Source organism: Triturus cristatus, chromosome 3_2, assembly GCF_964204655.1.
Source record: "Triturus cristatus chromosome 3_2, aTriCri1.1, whole genome shotgun sequence".
NCBI lineage: Eukaryota > Metazoa > Chordata > Amphibia > Caudata > Salamandridae > Triturus > Triturus cristatus.
The window spans coordinates 367,087,145-367,105,954 of record NC_140584.1 but is presented as its reverse complement, the minus strand read 5'-3'; the positions used below and the strand labels follow the sequence as shown (position 1 = coordinate 367,105,954).

The following is an 18,810-nucleotide window of genomic DNA, read 5'->3' as shown; positions in this document are numbered from 1 at the left end:
TATGCACACTTGGGAAATATCCTACTTTACCCCCCAGCACCCTTATTCGGTGCAAAATGTTGTCCGAACAAAGCACACACTAGCATTTATTATAATGCAGAAACACACAGTTATGGGGTGCACTTCAGATTACAACAATTTCAGAAATGTGTACACACAAATTATTACAATAATTTTAAGCAGCACCGTGAACCAGGGCCAAACGGTTAAAACCCATTGTCAAACATGGTATGCTTTTGGCAAGGAGCAATGTGTAAAGTGACACTGCTGTGCGGTGCAATTAATAACAGTCAGTCACTACCGCACACTCACTCCACACCGATATGCGGTGCCAAGGATATCAGGCAGGTCCGTGTAGGGCACTCTCACACACACACATGCACACAACACCATAATGCAGTGCACTGATATCCAACAGGTCAATTGATAATGCACACATCAAGACCCTGTGACCCAAGCCCTTCTCCACCATTCTGCTAACCCCGACTACCCTGCAACCACAAGTTAGCGATAAAGAAAATATTACCCCTGATTCTACGCCGATCGCGGCCAGAGTCACACTTGGTCAGGGTCCCCGGAAAGAAGGTGGGGAGTAGATAGTGGGACTAACCAGGCAGCAGTCGACAAATGGCTACTACTTGGGACATTCACCCAGGGTATGTGGAGCAGAAGCGGGCTGAGGGTGACATTTGTTCAACCAAAGGATTCCACATCTTCCCTTCTGGCACTAGCCTAGTTCTGTGAATCATGGGTAGGTCAGACAGTGTCTTGACCCACTTCTGATCCTTCTCAGAAGTGTTCCTTTAGCCCAGTCAATTGCTCTCACCACCCACGCCCGATCTGTGCAATACTTACTGGCAACACGCAGTCGTCGGGGCAGGGTGAACAGAAAACAGTGGGTCTGCCGCGCTGAGGGCACAAAAAGAACAATTGATGAATAAGGAATGAAGCAGGTGAGCCTCTCGAAAAAAGGAGGTGCCCCGTCAGTCACACTTCAACCAAAGTAGCACCCAGGGAGTGCGGACACCACAGAACATGAATCTGCTCTTCCGCACCTCCCAGGAAATGAGGCACAATGTCTTGTGCTTGTTGATACGAGTTGCACCAGACAGTTCCGGACACACACAATGAGGAGTCGGAAACGCTATATAGTCGCACCAGTCAATTTCGATCAAACAAAACGAAGAGTTGAAAGATGTGTTCCTCCCTGGAAATGAGGCACAATGTCTGGAGCGCGTTGGTACAGGTTGCACCAGACAAATCCGGAAGCACACACAAAAAAGATTTGCAAATTCCGTACCTCCCTGGAAATGAGGCACAACGTCTAGCACGCGTTAGTATGGGTCACACCAGACAATTCTGGTCACACACACTGGTGCAAGTTCAGCTGTGATGCATAAGGTAGAATGAGACACTACTATAGGGTCACCCTCACCTCCGAGGGTCGCAATCTGTCAATCAGACACTGCACGTAATGAGCATGCAGTCGGCATATTGCACAAGAGAGATGTGGCACAATCAAGGAAGCGGCCCATGCTGGGTCCCGCAACCAGTATTTTCGCTCATCACCAACAAGATGCTTCATGCATGTTGAGGCCCCACTATGCAGGGGCCATACTGCTGAGATGCCGGCATTACTTTTGGGGCTCCACACAAGGCAATACGGTCTCCAGGCCCAATACTTTGTTCCACGCTCACACCATGCCACCATCATCCCCTTTGGTATCGCTTTGTTCGCCCTAAATTGGCAGGGTATGCCCAGACTTGGGTCCCTGGCTCCCTTTGCCACTGGATTCAAGATTGCCTGGCTGACGAGGGTTATGAACCCGCAACCGGTCCCAGGATGCTTGTTTCTGGTCCGGGGAAGACATGGCTTGGCAGTTCGGGCTGGACTGTTCCCATGAGGCACAGGGTCAGACTAATTTGCATATGGCCATGTCTAAACTGGGGTGGTGGAGTGAGCTAAAGAATGGTGATGGATTAAACCCAGATCAGTTGACTGGGGGTGAGTGTTTGATTTGCTCTAACGCTCCGTCCATCATCCCCTTTGGTATCACCAGTTGGGAACCAGCAAATGATGCGGGCAGTTGAGAGGGCACCGCACTCGAGGTGTCACAAGTAGATGGTGTAAGACCCTTGCGGGAAGTCTTTGATGTCTCTGGGACCTCCACACGAGAACAGGGGGCAAGCCAACAAGCCCTTGGAGAGCACACTTCAGGGTGCCACAAAGCAGCAGGTAGCCATCCCAGGCCTGCCACTATTCAGTAAGGGTGCACAGTCCCTTCCAATGGTAGTAAACCCTCCTTGTGCACAACAGTTTCCTCTGGCATTGTGCACCACACAGTTACAGGATCTCCTGTCCCATATCCCCACAAGTGTATATATACCCTGCTGATATATGGCACAAATAGTTATACTGTAGTGTGCCTTCAAAGTTGGGCATGGTTCAGAGGGTTCCCTTTGAACCACAGATGTCTCTCCTAAATTTCAGTCCTGTCTTGCATGGGGCCATGAAATGCAGATCTTAATCTTTAGTGGGGCCATGATCTGGCTCCCAGAGGCCAAGGGTCAACACTCTTCCTCCAATCTATCCAGCCAGGCCCTCAATTAGCAGAGGTCTGTTGTTCCAGTTTCATGCCCAATGTTTATAGCTGTCTCTAGGGAATGCACAGGTGTAGTCCCCCAACCTCCAGTGTGGACTAGAGTTAAAATAAAAGGTACACAGAGAGTTTGAGAGCAGAGAAATACCCACTTTCTAGATGTGGCATTTCTAAGCTATTAATGACAAATTCCTCCTTACCAAAGGAGAGGGTTTGTCATTGTGAATCCAATTATGGCAAACAGCATGAGGCTGCTCCACTATAAGCCACTATTGCAGCTTGGAGTCATTTCTACCATCCCCCCATGTTAACCTATGGGATGAGCACACCTCATAGGTAGTGGAAACACACATGGGTATTCTTCACTACCTGGGCAGGGACACATGTACACCTGCCCTGCCTTTCTCACCTAGCACTGGCTCCATCCCTTAAGACTTACCCCAGGGGGGACCTAGTGGTAGTTCAAGGTCCCCTCAGAATAGGCCAGTGGTTTAGAAAGGCCAATCTGAGCACAAGTACAACTGCGCGCACACAGGCCTTCAATGGCAGGTTTGACACATGTTTAAAAACCTCATAGGTGCAAGTACGCACTCACAAGCCTGCAATGGCAGGCTTCAGCCATGTTTAAAGCCTCAGGCACTCAAAAACTACAACAGTTCAAAGGAGGAGGGTTCAAGGGACACATTTTATAGACCACTACGAATTATATCCCCTAACAAACTTGCTACATACCAAAAAATCCTAGGGTCTAGTCACATGTGACTAGTATATGTGAAAAAAATACTCCTAAATTGAGGATGTATCAGTGAACAACAATTAAGGTGTGCTCATGGGGTCATATCAGGGCAGATCCCTTTAAGGACGTAATCCCTCACTCACCATAGGTGACATGCTTCATCATAGGGACTCTCCTCCCAAAGGAAACACCTAGTTCCTTTGAGGGCTACAACCCCCTCACTGTGAGGGAGGAGCTCAGGGATGTTTTAAAGGAGTATGTTGGGTATCCTAAACCCACCTATGATAAATCTAGCCAGTTTTAGATTTATCCACCCACACTCCTTATTTACACTTTATAGTTTATTCTTTGCGCTGCGTTCTCACTCACACGTCAGACTCGTCATAGGTGGGTTTAGGATACCCAACATACTCCTTTAAAACATCCCTGAGCTCCTCCCTCACAGTGAGGGGGTTGTAGCCCTCAAAGGAACTAGGTGTTTCCTTTGGGAGGAGAGTCCCTATGATGAAGCATGACACCTATGGTGAGTGAGGGATTACGTCCTTAAAGGGATCTGCCCTGATATGACCCCATGTGCACACCTTAATTGTTGTTCACTGATACATCCTCAATTTAGGAGTATTTTTTTCACATATACTAGTGACATGTGACTAGACCATAAAACCTCAGGTAAGCACCAGTTCCTAACGTGTGCAGAAAGGATGAGCACACATTCACACTGCATTTACAGTGGGAAAGTGCCCAGAGCCCTAAGGCCATTAAAAGAAAACTCATGAGAAAAATACAAAAAGTTTAGAGAAACACTATGAAAAGCATGTCAGGTCTAATAGTAAATTTGTGGAATTCATAATAAACGCTAGCATATACCGGGTGGCAGTGCTTCTCATCTCTATTGTAGACCCATAGCTCCTCCCATGAAAGTGTCCTGGCCTAAACTAAGTGCAAAGCTGCAAATGCGGTGTACGCTCTAGTGCTGACCATTTGTGTTTCTTGCTATATGAACTAGGTGTCATATAGACATGCAAGTTTACAGCATTTTTAAATGCTCAAATCAGGCTCACTCCCAAATCTTTGTGGATGAGCATGTGCGTGCTCAAAAGCTCTCTAAAATTGTGCTTCACATGTGGCAACGTCGCAGAGGCATGAGCAGTGGTTGCCCTGCACTACGTGTGCAAAAGTGTTTTGCAGCACATGCCTTTTCCATGTTGATGTCGTATAGTACTGATTGAGTGTTGCACGTTGAGGTAGCCAACTATTTTAAGACGTGGTAACTAGAAACAAATGTCCAGCCATCGCCACCACAGCATGTCTTCCATAAACTATCAATGTGAAGAGGCAGCAGGTAGGAGTTGTGATGTCTCTTGGCACATATAGAATTCATACAAAGTACATCTGGCCTCTCAGAAGAAAAGGGGGTAAGAAGAGAATTAGAAAAACTTTTCTGAGGACAAGAACCCTCACTCACCTGAGCTTGACATGCTTCATCATTGGGTTTCCTCCTCACACCAGGGTCAAAAGTTACTGGTGTAGTCTACAACTCTCTGATGGAGCCGAGCAGAGGTGTTTTGGGTCAGATGAGCAAAACGTTCAGAGTGCGGGGCAGAGTGCAAGCAATAAGGAAGAAGTGGCATGGTTAAAACTATCTCCTGATGGACTAGGTCTCAGCTTTATTCTGGTGTCCCCAGCTGATAGGATTAAAAAGTAGGTGAGGAAAGAATACACCTTTTTCAAGGTCAACATGTTTCTGCCTAAAGATGACACCGTTTGGTGTTCAGAGGCATTCCTTAAGGCCAAAGTAGTATAGTCACACTGTATATATAACAAAGTCAGATACTGGCCTCACAAGGGTAAGCCAGGTAGTACGAGAGATGGCCCACAGTATAAAGTTCACGGGGTCCACCGTTGTTTCGTAACAGAAGTGTTCACCTCACTCTTAAGCTGAAAAGGCCACGCGAAATCACAGAGCACTATCGCGTCTGGTGGCATCCTTAATATCATGCCCGGAAAAGTCTGGCACATAGCCAGAGCCTTTCAATTTGTCTCTAACATTTTTTTAATCTCCCCATTTTCCCTAAAATCTGCCAGACCAGTTAAAGCTTTTGCTCTACCCTCCAACTTAAAGCAGGTGCTGAATTGCGGAAAAGCCTTCAAGCAGCCTCTCTTCTGACTGGCTTTAGTCTCGGTCAAAGGTAGCTATCTTTGGATCCTTTATTGCCTAAAGTGCTTCAAGGTTGTCTCGTTGCAGCATCTATCCACCAGAACAACACATAAAGCGGGGTGGAGGATTAAAGCCAGCACCAGGGAAGGGGTTCTAGAAGCAAGATCTCACAAGATTAAATCTATTTGCAATAGAAACCCCCTTCGCCAGGAACCAAAGTTTTCCTGCATAATCGTGACTAGGAAAGTGACTCAGAAGCATCTTCCTATTAAGCTATGGTCAGGTGGAGAAATGGATCAGTTAAAATTGCAAGCTATGACTTCAGAAGCAGTTACTTCTGCACTAAAGGAAACTTTAGCAAAATGGTAGACACTGGAGGGCACAGAGAAGGAGGAGGACACCGTGCCAAAAAGAAAATATCGCACAAAGCACAGTGCTGGTGGACATTAAAGAAATGTTAGGGTTTAATTATGTCGCTAATCAATCTAAGGAGGGTTTTGTGCCCAATATAACCATAACTAAGGGGATAGAAATTATTTTCATGATGTTTTAAAGGATATCTTATTGAAAGAATGGAGGGAAATTGATGAATCATGTTTTCCAGTTGTTTGAGCAAAAGATATCCCTTAATGGACTTTGATGAGCGTTTCCCTCAGGTTCCGAAGGTCAACACTGCCCTGTTCATCGTCTGTGGCCTCAGAGAATGCCCCACTGTCAGATAAAAAGGTAGAAAGTCCCTTGAAGAGGGCATATTCAGAAGCACATTCTCCCACCAGATCAAATGAATGTGCTGCTTACATTTCACTGACTATTTGCAAAGATTTTCAAGCCCTTTTTGAATGTCTACAAGAGGGTTCTCATCCCTCAGCCATTTTATGCATCATGGAGCTGCTGTTAAAATTTGTATCTGATACTACTTTTGACTCCATGTGGTCGTCAGCTACCTCAGCAGGTACAGCAATAGCAGGAAGACCCCATTTAGGACTTACGCCTTGGAAGGTGGATGCAGGGCACAAGACTTTCTTCAATCGTTTTCTATTTTCCAGATAGAAGTTATTCGATCCTAAACTAAATGATTTAGTGCAAAACGCTACAGAGGAAAAGATCCTTCAGCCCTTCAAAACGCCTTTAAGAAATCATTTCTTCATAAGAAGTGGATATGATGGGCTCAAGATGGGCGACAACTCTTTTGCAGCCAGGCCCGTGGCCTGTGAGTTGCGTTTGATGACAAATATCGGCCCCAGCAATCTTAGTAGCTGCCCCAAAAGCCTGACTATCCGGAGATAGTCGGGGGGAGATTAGCAAGATTCTACCCCATCTGAGAACAGTGGATATGAGATGCTTGGGTCCTTTCTCTTGTGCGTGATAGCTATATTAAGGACCTAAACAAGCCACCCTGTATATTTTTCTAGGCACTCCCCTTCCGCTCTCACAGATGAAGAGCCATACCCTCCTGCATGGAATCAGACCTTTTGAAAAAAGGGGGCTATATCTACAAATTACATATACAATGTAAGCTTTGCATTGTTTGTAGAAATGACACAAGCAAAATGGAGATATAATGCCCAGTGCTGTTGGTTTTTAAAAAATGTGAGTTGTTGTACATTGCTTAGATTAGAAATATTATTTTACAGATACACATACATCCCATATTTATTGAATCTTCGATTTTGTATAATCAAAATCATATGTTGGACATGTTTAAATCTTAATGAAGTAAAAAGCACATAAACATGATAAAAACCCTCCCTTTTTTGGAACGCAGTGTACGCACATGCATACTCTTGATAAATTTGATTAGAGTGCTCTGAGTATGAGTTCAAATTAATTTGTATGAATTATGGAGTACTTTACTTAGTCAGATCTCATGCTTAAATTTTATGTATGTGTTTTACTAATGAATTCAGCTTCTGATGCAATATTTGGTCAATTTGGACTTAATATCGAACTTAAACTGTTTTTAGCTTTTGTGTTAATTGCATTTGTAGCTGATATAATGGTAGCCATTTTTGACCTTGACAGCTATTTAGTTCTCAATATAATAACCAGTACATTTCCACCATCTAGCACCGATATTGGTAATATGATTACCAAATTTGATATAGTGCTGTGGTTTGATTTTCCTATGTCACCTTGGATCGGAACATATTTTATGTGTATCTTAAAGTTATGTATGAATTGGTGGTTTTAGGTTTTGTATTGTATAATATTGTACCTTTGTTATTTTAATGCTTTGTAAAGAAAATACAGAGTCTGTTTATATTGTTTATTGTTGTTTTCATCCCTGAAGAAGCTCTCTTTGGCTAGAGGGAAACGCGTTGGCTGAATTTTGATTTGTCTAAGATTAAAGACTGTAAAGGATACTACTTTGAAAGGAGAAGTGTATTGGACATTCTTTGGTACCAGACTGAGAAGTCTGAATATTACTCTATTAACTGTGCAATAATAAGTTAATGCCTCTCTTATATCCTGTCTCTAGTAATTGTTGAGGCTGAGGACAATCAGTATCTGGATGTGGACTCAACAGTGAGTAACAAAGGGCACTTCTAGTTACTGCGGTCCAGATGCTTCTGGTTTCCCAGTGATAGTTTTCAATAAATCGCTGTGTTCACTGTGAAGTTCAACCTATGTGTCTACAGAAAATTGGGTAATTGAGTAATTCTTCATCTTGTTAGGGCTGGGACGGGGTAGATTGGTGAACGGATAATGATTTAATTCCTCACCTGTAATCTTCATTATCCTTACACAGTCCTCCCCATCACGGTCCTAAATCCCGTCCTCCCACATTCATTTTCTTAGGCACTGTGTATTTAATGCAAACGGTAGTGGGGAGGGGGGTGTATTTATGTACATGACATACTTAACTTTAGAAAGTGTAGAGATTTGTAATCATGCTGTCTTTGGGGGCAGGGCACCTAATCTTGTTAGGACTGTAACAGGTAGGTGTTTGGATCAGGGTAATGGAAGTTACCAGTAAGTAATGAAATCATTATCATGCAGCAATGTGTGTAGAGCACCTGGAAGCTGCGAACATGGGGTTTTACCTGTTGGGAAATTCAGTAGTATTTGGTATTAACATTACAGAAGTTCTGCATAAGCTTTGATTAAAAGGCAGGCAATGTTCCAGCCAAAGATTTTGCCTGAAGTGTATGTTCCAGCTAATTATCCGAGAATCCGGAGCAACTTTACAAAATATTTAGATTCAAAGATCATATTCAAAGCCTGAACCATCCTCCAAGCAGTGAGGCAGGAGAAAGCAGCAAAAAGATGTTTGGATCTAAAAATATCGAATCTTCTTTCCCCATCATAAAATTGAACCACACTGACTTCCTGTGCCAGAAAGAATGCCTGCATTCCACCCACTACTTTTTTGCTTTGTGTAGACCATGCTCTCAACAGCACAGCGATGGTAGAAAATGACTTGCCAGGGCAATGTCAAACAGTTAAATCAAATAGCCCTAGGGCACACACTAGAGAAAAATAGTACTGAGTGAACCAGGGTAAAGCTTGAACCATGGCGACGAGGCAGCAGGCTACGCCACTGCTTGCCCCAACATTCTCCTTAGCTTGAGACCATGGCGACGAGGCAACAGGCTACGCCACTGCTTACTTGCCCCAACATTCTCTTTAGCTTGAGACCGTGGCGACGCGGCAACAGGCTACGCCACTGCTTGCCCCAACATTATCATTAGCTTGAGACCATGATGATGAGGCAACAGGCTACGCCACTGCTTGCTTGCCCCACACTCTCCTTAGCTTGAGACCAAAGCGACAAAGCAGCCCAACACTCTTTTGTTGGCAGGAGCAGATCAGGGGCCTGCACTTTCTCCCCAGCTCTGACAAAAAGACAGTTAGCGTCATGGTACTTCAGATTCCGTTCTCTATTTTAACTAGATAACATATTTCTCCCCTCTATTGTAAGCACATTTCACAACTCATCGAACCATCCAATTTATTCTTGGAAAACTCATTCAAATAGATGAATGTTTATAAATCAAAAAGTTTCAAACATGGATGAACTCTAAGAGAGGTTCTACAATTTTCAGGCTTCGTGGTCATATCCAGCTTTTCATTCTTTTGAGATCAGTTTAAAAAAGCATAGTAAATCTTATGTATGCATTAGTTACATGCCAGGGGCGTAGCTATCATTTGTGCTGTAGGTGCAGTGGTGCCAGAGCTCTGAGGGTCCCATTTAACCCTGATAATAACTGTGTTTTACTACTCAAACAGCTGTCAAAGGGCCAATTTTTAGGTTTAGCCTGGGTAGCGCATGCGCTGTTCTGCGAGGAATGGTGTATTGCAGTAACATAACATGTTCATTTTATAAAGCACACGTTCACCTGTAGGCATCTTGGCACTGAGTAACAGATGTTTATTGTTACCCAACTCAATGGTACTCATTTTATTGACCTCAGATGGATGGATGGATTTTAACCTGTGACCATGAGGTTGAACACAGGCCCCTTGCAGTGTATGCATTGGTCCACTGAGTCACCAGCTCCACCCATTTCCAACCCATCTTTTCAATTGGCTCCTGTTACTGTCCTTGCAAAATTATTGCTTTTCATTTGTGAATAGGCGCAGTAGTCCCTGCTTGGTACTACCTTGTCTGCATTTGTAACCTCCCATAACAACTGGACTTTGTACTTGTGGTGTTACACAGTCTGCTTTATATAGTCGGTGGGCACTATTTACTTTAATCATCTTCCCCAATTCCACTCATGACATCGTAGCACACCACACACTTTTATATTATTAGTAATATATTTATTTAAATTACAGCACGGGCCACTTTAACTATACTGGCCCAGCTTATTTAATTATTAAATTTACGGCGTGGTCCACTTTTACTTTAGAGGCCATGCTTATTTAATTATTTAATTTACAGTGCAGGCCAATTTCACTCTAGCGGCTGGTTTATTTATTTATTTAGTTAACAGCGTGGCCGTTTTCACTATAGCGGCCGTGCTACAGAAACGGTCTTAATTAATTTCTTTGTTTTTTGCTTTGGGTGAAAGTGCACCATATGCGATTTCACTTTCATGTTGGAAGTGCCCATTTCTTCAGACGCTGCTCACTGTAACCTGAATACGGCAAACAGCATCTAAAGAAAGGGCCGTGGCCACCATTAAAGTGGTCATTTGCGAGAGATAGAGCTAAGGGCATTACAAATAACAATGAAGTATATATGTGTGTTGCTTTTAAAAAAAACTAAAAATGAAAGGTATTGTCATTTACAATGCCAATATCTCAAACGCTCGCAAATACGAGACCTATTGCATTGAAAATGCTTGTTCTTTCTTGCACCATGGCATCCTTGCGACACTACTGATACGCGCTCAAGTTGTGGGAACGGTTAGCTCAGACTCTAATTTAATTGGTTCAAAAAGTTTATTTGATTGCGCGTGTCAGCGGAGATCTTTGTGCAACCTGACTTCACATGTTGGCATAATTCCGTAGCCCGTACAGAGTGTTCACAGACCGATAGAAGAGAAAAAAGAATAGTTGTGGTGGTACATGGTGGTGAAGTGGCACACAATTCACTTTCAGTCACCTGCCGTTGCACTCGGGACCTTACTCGGTTGGGGCATCTCAGGTCTTCATTCTTCCTCTGAGGTATGTTTGAAAAATCTAATTTTGTGAGATTCTGCACTTCTTGAGGGATGGAGGGGGTTGACAGTTTAAGGCCTTCTACTCCCAGGGATATCTATAATCTTAATGTTTCCTATAATGTCTCCCAGCCACTTCAATGAACTTGGTTCACCAGATGTGCACAAGGTATAGTCAAGCATGTCCTTTTTAAATCTCACCTACCAGACAGCTTATGCGCTGTCTGTTGCAAGATGTATTGTTAGCTTACAGTGGGCTTAGAGCCTGCCCATTGCTTGTCATTGGTTGGTTTTCTGTTCACTCTCATTTACTTGCTTCTTATTCAACAGCTTTACTTCCTTTTTTTTGTTTGCCCCTCTCCAACAGCATGGACAGATTACTTGTGCCCTTCACTGCTCGCTTTTCTAGCACTACTTTTTTCTTTTATTTAGGCACTTTTCAGGAATGCATTTGCTTTCCAACCTTCTCCCTTTGGTACTTCACTCCTCCCCTCCCCTCCTCTGTGTTCCTCTCTCTCACCCATGTGCTTCTCCCTCTCCCCAGTGTAGTTTTCTCACATATGTGCTTCTCCTCGCCAGCTCCACATTATTCTCCTTCACCTGTTTGCTCCTCTCCAGCGCACTAATTGGCTCTATTTGTGTGTTGTTTGCTTTTCCCCACCCATGCCCTGCGTTGCTTCTGCTCATCCGTGTCCTCATGTTTGTTGCCTTCACCCCTCGCACCCATCTTGCTTTTGTCTACCACCCACGTCCTGTGTTGCTTCTGCCCCATCGCTTCCACCCTGTATTGTTTCCCCATCTACTTAAAAAAACAATTAGGACATATTTTTTCTTTCTAGTTATCGATCCAACTCAGATTAGTAACTAAAAAGAAAAAAGTGACCATGTAATTTTGTATGCACCCATCCTGCATGGTGCACATTCCTAAAAATGGTTACTGTAGACCACATACAAAATTAAAAACATTATTTTGCTATTCTGCACCACATCAGGCTGCAGTGCAGTATGTCTAAAAATGATTGGCAAGACAAAGAGGTCCCAATGGATTTTGCATCTTAAACACCACGTCGGTGCTTAATTTGAGACAGTGGTTTATGGTGCTCAGAACTGGCCCTTAATTGGCAACACCAAAACATGACAGGCCACCACATGGTGGAGCTGTTTGTCTAATTTTGAAATGAGCACAACAGTAATTGTTTAATAATAAAATAGACAATATAATTCCTATTACCTGCCGCCCAAGCGATTCTTATAGATTTGCGGCCTGGACTAGTCTGAATTGTCCCACTTGAAGAAGTGTGATGGTTAGTAGTTGGGTTGTTGCTGTCATTGGCTGCACTGGCAGGGGCAATGGGTGGTGCCAGCTGCAGTGGCCTCTCCTGACAAGGGATCTGGCACTTATTTTTTTTTAATTTTACAAATTAAGCACTACACACCATAGATTCAATAGAATCCTTCTTGATCAAGATTTACACCAACAAGGTTTGACTACTATAGGACAATATGCATAGTCCAGGATTCTATTCAGAACCGGGGAACGATTGGTTCTGTTAGGTTGCATACGCTGCCTGGCTCAGAACCAGTGCTCTGTTCCCATGTAATGGTGCCACCCGTGTAAGAAACTAATACTGGCCATATTTATATATGCTGGCCATCCACCATTTTCACAGCGGCACTGTGTTGCAATGCATTTTGCCTTTACTGATCTGAATAGTTAAAATCTTGTCTGAAATGCCATACAAATGTAAATTTCTGTCAAAAGCATTGTGGCAAAAAGAGCAAACGCTTTCTTTTTAAAGCAGCTTTGGACTACCCTATTAGTAAAACAGATTTTAGAGACAGAATTGCACTCAGAGATGTAAAGGATTTAAAGGGCCTTCCGTAAAACTCTTTTAAAAATGTGACAAAGTAGATGGAAATGTAATGCAGTTTAAGAACACCTGAGTTGTTCGTGGATGCATGCTACCTTGCATTTTCGGTAATTAAACAGCTCAATATGGGGGCACTGTACACATTCACTCAATATGTGGCAGACGTTCGGCTGGTTTATGATGGTGAGTCCGAGGTATCCAAGGCCCTTCGACCTGCACTCATGGCTCCAGAGGTGACTGACTCCTCTCACCTGAATGGCTCATCGTTGTGCCGACGGTAGTAGCAGCAGCTACCGTAGAGCTGTCAGTAGTGTCGGCAGCAGCAGCAGGTGAACACATCAACGCCCACAGCAGCAGAAAACCTAGAACGGGAGAGGAACACAGACATCCAAGTCAGAATCCAATTCAAAGGATGCTGTATGGTGTACAAAGCCATTAGTGACAACACCCCACCATACCTATAGGGACGTCTGACCTTGTGTGGTGGTCAGGAACACTGCGCAGGCGTTGCAGCGCCCGCAATGTAATTCGTTTTATTTATTTACTTAACTCCGTTCGACCGTATGCCTGAGTTTACTACCCCCACCCTGACCCTCCCCCACCCTGCCCCAGCACCCCGCAGCCCTCCCTCGAGGAGCCGCTACTGGCAGCAAGACCACAACACATGGAAATCCCACTGTTCAATACCTCAAAGGCACGCAAGCAGTCTGCCTCAGCAACAACTTGCTCGTCCCTAGAGCCAACATGGCTTCCTATCTGGTGAAAACATGTTAAAGCCCGTCTTTTCAAACCATTTGTAGTTACCCTGACCGACCCACTGCAGACGTCAATTCATAGTTTTGCATTTTATCTTCTGTGTCACTTTGTCTATCCCACGTTTCCTCTTATTCATTTCCATTTAATTCTGTTCATCCGTCTTTTTAAGGTTCCTTGTAAAGTGCCCTAACACCTGCACCGGTCAGTTCGCGCTATATAGTTACTAAAATAAGTGAATAAGTAAAGAACACAAACAAAGTACAGTTTTGGTCATTACAGGAAGGGAAGACCATAGGTTTTTGATTTGACATCAATCAATCAAATGCCAAATGGAATTACATTTATAGTCAAACCAATGGTGATTTCGTTTAGAGGTAGGATCATACAAGCTGCATAGGTGAAACAATATTTTTTAAAAATCTATTTGCACCTATTTTGCTGTTTTTGCGATAAGGAGCAAAGAACGTGATTTTGTTCTCTTCAAATTGCAGAAATATTTTAGCATGGAGGAAAACTAAACCAAAATCATTGGTACAGAAACAATAGAGATTTCAATAAGAATCCTAGTATTTTAATAACTTTTTTATGCAATACTAAGCAATCTGGGTTCGCACTTTTCTGTATACACATGCAAGAATAATTTAAACAAGCTGATATTCTCGCAAACCTTTTCCCATTATTTACATTTGAAAAATCTAAAACATGTTTTCTCCACCTTTTTCTAATCGCATCAAAAATGTGCTGATCCCCTTGGATGTGGTTTTACCTTTTGTGTGCCCAAGTGGCTGATTGAGATGATTACATTTCTGAATTGATATATATGCCATGTTCACCTGAAAAACTGTTGTCGTTCTCAATATATGCAGAAGTACCATGCTGTGATTTACATTGTATTGATCTGCATTAAGTAGGGGGCAAAGCCTTACCTTCTTAGTTTTTGCCTACCACACAGTGCAAACTGTTGGCAAAAAGACCAATTTCCAGAATATAGTGGACTTAGAGCACACCCATTGTTTACCATTGGCAGGCTTTACCGTCACTTTTATTTGCTTGCTTTTCATTTCTTAGCTTGCAAAGGCTTTTCTTCCTCTTCTTGTGTTTGTCCCTCCCCTGGAGCATGGACACAGTACGTGTGTCCTTCCACTGCTTTCTTTTCAAACACTACTTTATTCTTTTGGGCTAAGCATTCCATGAGAGTGAATGTGCTTTTCAGCTGTCTCCCTTGTGTACTTCTCTCCCCTGTCAGTCCTCTGTGTTGCTTTCAGTCACCCGTGTGCTTCTCCCTTGCGCCCCCTATTATGTGCCATCGTACACTTCTACCCAGGGATGATTTCTCATCCGTGTGGTTCCCCTGTCCACCCCACGTTGCTCTCACTCGCTCATTGCTTCTCCCTTCGAGGAACCGCTATTGCCTGTGATGTTTCTTGCCACCCCCCATGGTTGCTTCCCACCACCAGTGGTAAATAAAATAAAGAGTTTGTGCCATTCTGGAGGATTGCGAATGCATGGTATGCTCATCTACAAAATGGCACAGGTGCTGGATCATAGCACCTTTTTTTGTTTGTTTTGCGTAATCATGCTGCAGATCAGTGAGGATGTTGTATAGGATGGCGAGAAACTATTGACAAAGCCAGTAGGTCTCAAAGATGAGACCTATTCGCTTTGTCAATTTTTGTTCCTTACAGCTATGTGACGAGCCGTAGTTGTAACTCTTGTAGCGCTCTCATAAAATGTCCACCTCCCCACCAATACTTTTCTCCTCTTTTTATATTTCCATTTGTTCTGCTGCATGTAACTTCATAAAATCAAGAAAATTAAACCTTTCCTTCCCCATTCCAAAGATTACATTGTTACTATCCTCTGTGGTTCTTTCCACTTCAACTATTGCTTTTCATTACACCTTGATCTCCCTATATTTGCACTGTGTCCCAGGGCCGGCTCAAGGGTGGTGCAACCGGTGCAGCTGCACCTGTCGCTGGCCTCTGGGGGTGACGTGTTTAGGACAGCAGGGGCTTAAATAGCACCTGTTGCAGAGTTGCTTGTGAGTCCAGCAGGTTTCAGGCAGCAATAAAAATGTCAAAGACCCTATACAAGTCTAATATAGCACAGTGAGCTATGAACCGTCATCATATAGCTGCATGCGCGGTATAGATTAGAGCGTTATGATTTACCAGTCTTTCATTATCCTAATGATGCTAAAAATGGTTCGTTTGGGTAGAAGTTCATTCTTAATAACATTTCCTGTGGACTGCTTTGTAGAAGTTAGAGTCATTGTCTGTGTGAGTGTGTAGGTGTGATGTAATGTACGCTGACACCCTACACTGGTATGAGTAGCGTTAATAAACAAATAAAATGCATGGGAGAGAGAACCTATGCAGAGATGAGGGCTACTGGTGGGTCGTGGTAGTGAGGGAATTAATGGAGAAGGAGGTTTTTTGGTGGGCGGGGGGCGGGGTGGAGGGCGCTAAAGTCGGCCATGTTGACTAATTTTTCATCCCCTCAGAACTCCTACGTTCGTCATCTTTTATCTCGTCATTACTGCTCAAATAATACATTGTATCGAACCCGGCTTTGTTGGTTATCACCGCCACTTCTGTTTAAATGTTGCTTTCTTACCATTGTCTTTAACTCCTTCGTGTGTTTACGCCAATGTATCTTTTCTTACTCTGATTTCCCCGCCCTCTGTGTGCTGCTTCTCGTTTCTGCTTTCTCTCGCCTCTGGCTGCTAAACTTCGGAAAGGTCTCTGTCTGCACATTGGCTCCTCTTCACTTTTGACTTTCAAGAAGCGCTTTAAAGCGTCTCTGCTCTCTCTTCCGGACCAGCATCAGCGATCACGCATCTATTTGTTTCATTATTATGATTATTGTACCGGTGTGCAGCACCATCTAGAAATGTGCTATATTTAATAAGTATATAAAGAAATCTTAAGTGATGGCAAAGATGCCTTTGCAATACTTATTTACAACAAGATTTAACACGGCCAATGGGTTTGGCTTTTGCGTGGAGCCACACCACATTTACACATAGTGCATGCATGCGTGTACACACACTTTAACAACCATTCACAGAGAACCAACGAACACTAAAGGATTCTATTCAAGCAGACACACACACACATACTTACATAACCTCGTGCTGTAGTGGACGCGGGGGTGATGTTGATCAGGACAGCACAGACTGTGTGTGGTATGAAGCACAAGGAGATGTGCACTAAAGGGGCTCTTGGGGGTGTGTGGCGGTTTTGCAGGGAGAGGTAAAGCAGTAAATGTGGGTCAGTAGAGCAGAGGTAAGCGTGCAGCACTGGAGGGCCAGGTAGATGTGCCTCAAGTGTTCACTGAGTGCTGTCTCAGAGCATCACTAGTCTTGTGACTTGGCGAAGCACTGGTTGCCTTACATCAGGCGATTGCCTGTTGCTGTGCAGAGGAGTATTAGGTGCTGTGCACCAGGGGAGCGACGGATGTTTTTTGTTTTTTAATATGGGAGGGGAGTCCTAGATGCTCTGCATTGTAGGAAGGTGGAATCTGACTGCATAGTTACCCCCACTTTTTTCCTGGTGTATTTCTGGTTTTTGACTAGTCTGACTAGGATCCTGTTATTCAGGACCCCAGTCTATCTGCTTTCACTCTTAAATTGCTAAGTATGTACTTTAGGTGCATTCCAGATTGGATACTGGGGTACCCTTATCAGTCCCTAGTATATGGTACACCATGTACCCAAGGCATAGGTACCCCAGAGGCCTCCCAGGGGCTGAAGCATGTATTATGCCACCCATGGGAGGGCATTCAGATTGACATGACAAGCCTGCTACAGCAGGCTGTGTAAGCTGGTGCTTGCACCACTTACTTAAGGTATAGGTTCACTATATCTATCTAAATCCCTACACTTAAAAACTTATCAGTCACCCCTATGGCAGGCCTTATCAATCCTGAAGGCAGGGTGCTGGGTTTTACGTGAGAGTGTGCCCCTGCATGAGCAGAGCCCCTCTGCAGCCTTGGGATACCATTCTCCGTGGTTGTCTGTGATGCAGGCAGACATATATGTTTAAATGCATTATAACCTCCCTGTAAATGCTAACTTTAAAACGGCTGCTTAGAAACATGTCGTGTTTAGTGTCAAACACCTTGGAATCATACATACACACCAGTTAGATTCCACCCTTCCAAAGTGACATATGTGGGTCACTGGTCTACCCGGTACCAGCTTTCTCGACCTGGGCAGTCTAAAATGGACGCTGCCAGCCACAGACACAATTCTGCTCTCCTGCTGCTGAGCCAAGCTCAAGCAGAGGAAGGCATGACAATAGGCATCCTGTCACAGGGAGGTGTGACCACCTCCCAGACAGGGTTCAGTGTATTGGGGCTGGGTGGGTGCACTCTGAGAGTGCCAGAAAGTCTGCACTGGGGGCACATTTGGTGTCCCTGTGCATAGTCCAGCTCAAACCAGTTCTGGGAGCCATTTGCACCTCCTCTGGTGCGAAACTGGACAAAGGACATGGGTGTAGCAACCCCTTTGTCCTGCCCTTCCCCTAGGAGGGTCCACAGAATCTTTCCACCCCTTCCCATGGGTGTAAAGTGGGTTACCTGACTACAGGACTTTAGATTTTACCTGGACAAGATTCTGCTAAGAATAAACTAAGTACTTCGACTGCCTGCACAACGCTGGATGACTGAAGAATCTCCCTTGGAGTAAAGGAGTTACTACCCTGCAAAAGCAGGCACCTAAAACGCATCTGACGGGTTTCCTTCTCCCAAGCTCCTGTGGACGCCAAAGATTTCAGCAATACAGGAGGTAGGTCCTGGAGGTCCCTGAGGTCGATCTGTCCTCTCAGCAATTTTGAGACCAGTGTCCCTCGTGGGGACCGTGCCACCCGAACCCCTGTGCACCGCGTACTTTTGCAGTTGCATATGCTTAGTGACAATTCCCAAGCTTGCGCATTAGACTCCATATTGTCCTAACCCCAACCCGTATTTGCACTGAAGATTTCCGGCCTCCACTCCTCGAGTGTCCTCTGGGCTGGTACTTTGCAAACTTGCTTGAGGTCTCCTCGCGATCCCTAGTCTGTTGGCCTGTAGGTCCTGG

At 44.2% G+C, this 18,810-nt stretch overlaps 1 protein-coding gene across 1 annotated transcript in view; it reads right to left on the bottom strand.

Annotated features, from left to right (window-relative positions):
- LOC146857388 (uncharacterized) overlaps positions 1-18,810 on the bottom strand; it is a 301,879-nt gene that overhangs the window by 67,252 nt on the left and 215,817 nt on the right. The window contains exon 3 of the mRNA XM_085647874.1: positions 13,226-13,336. Within this exon, the coding sequence (XP_085504000.1) occupies positions 13,226-13,336 (111 nt within the window). The remainder of the gene's footprint in view (positions 1-13,225; positions 13,337-18,810) is intronic.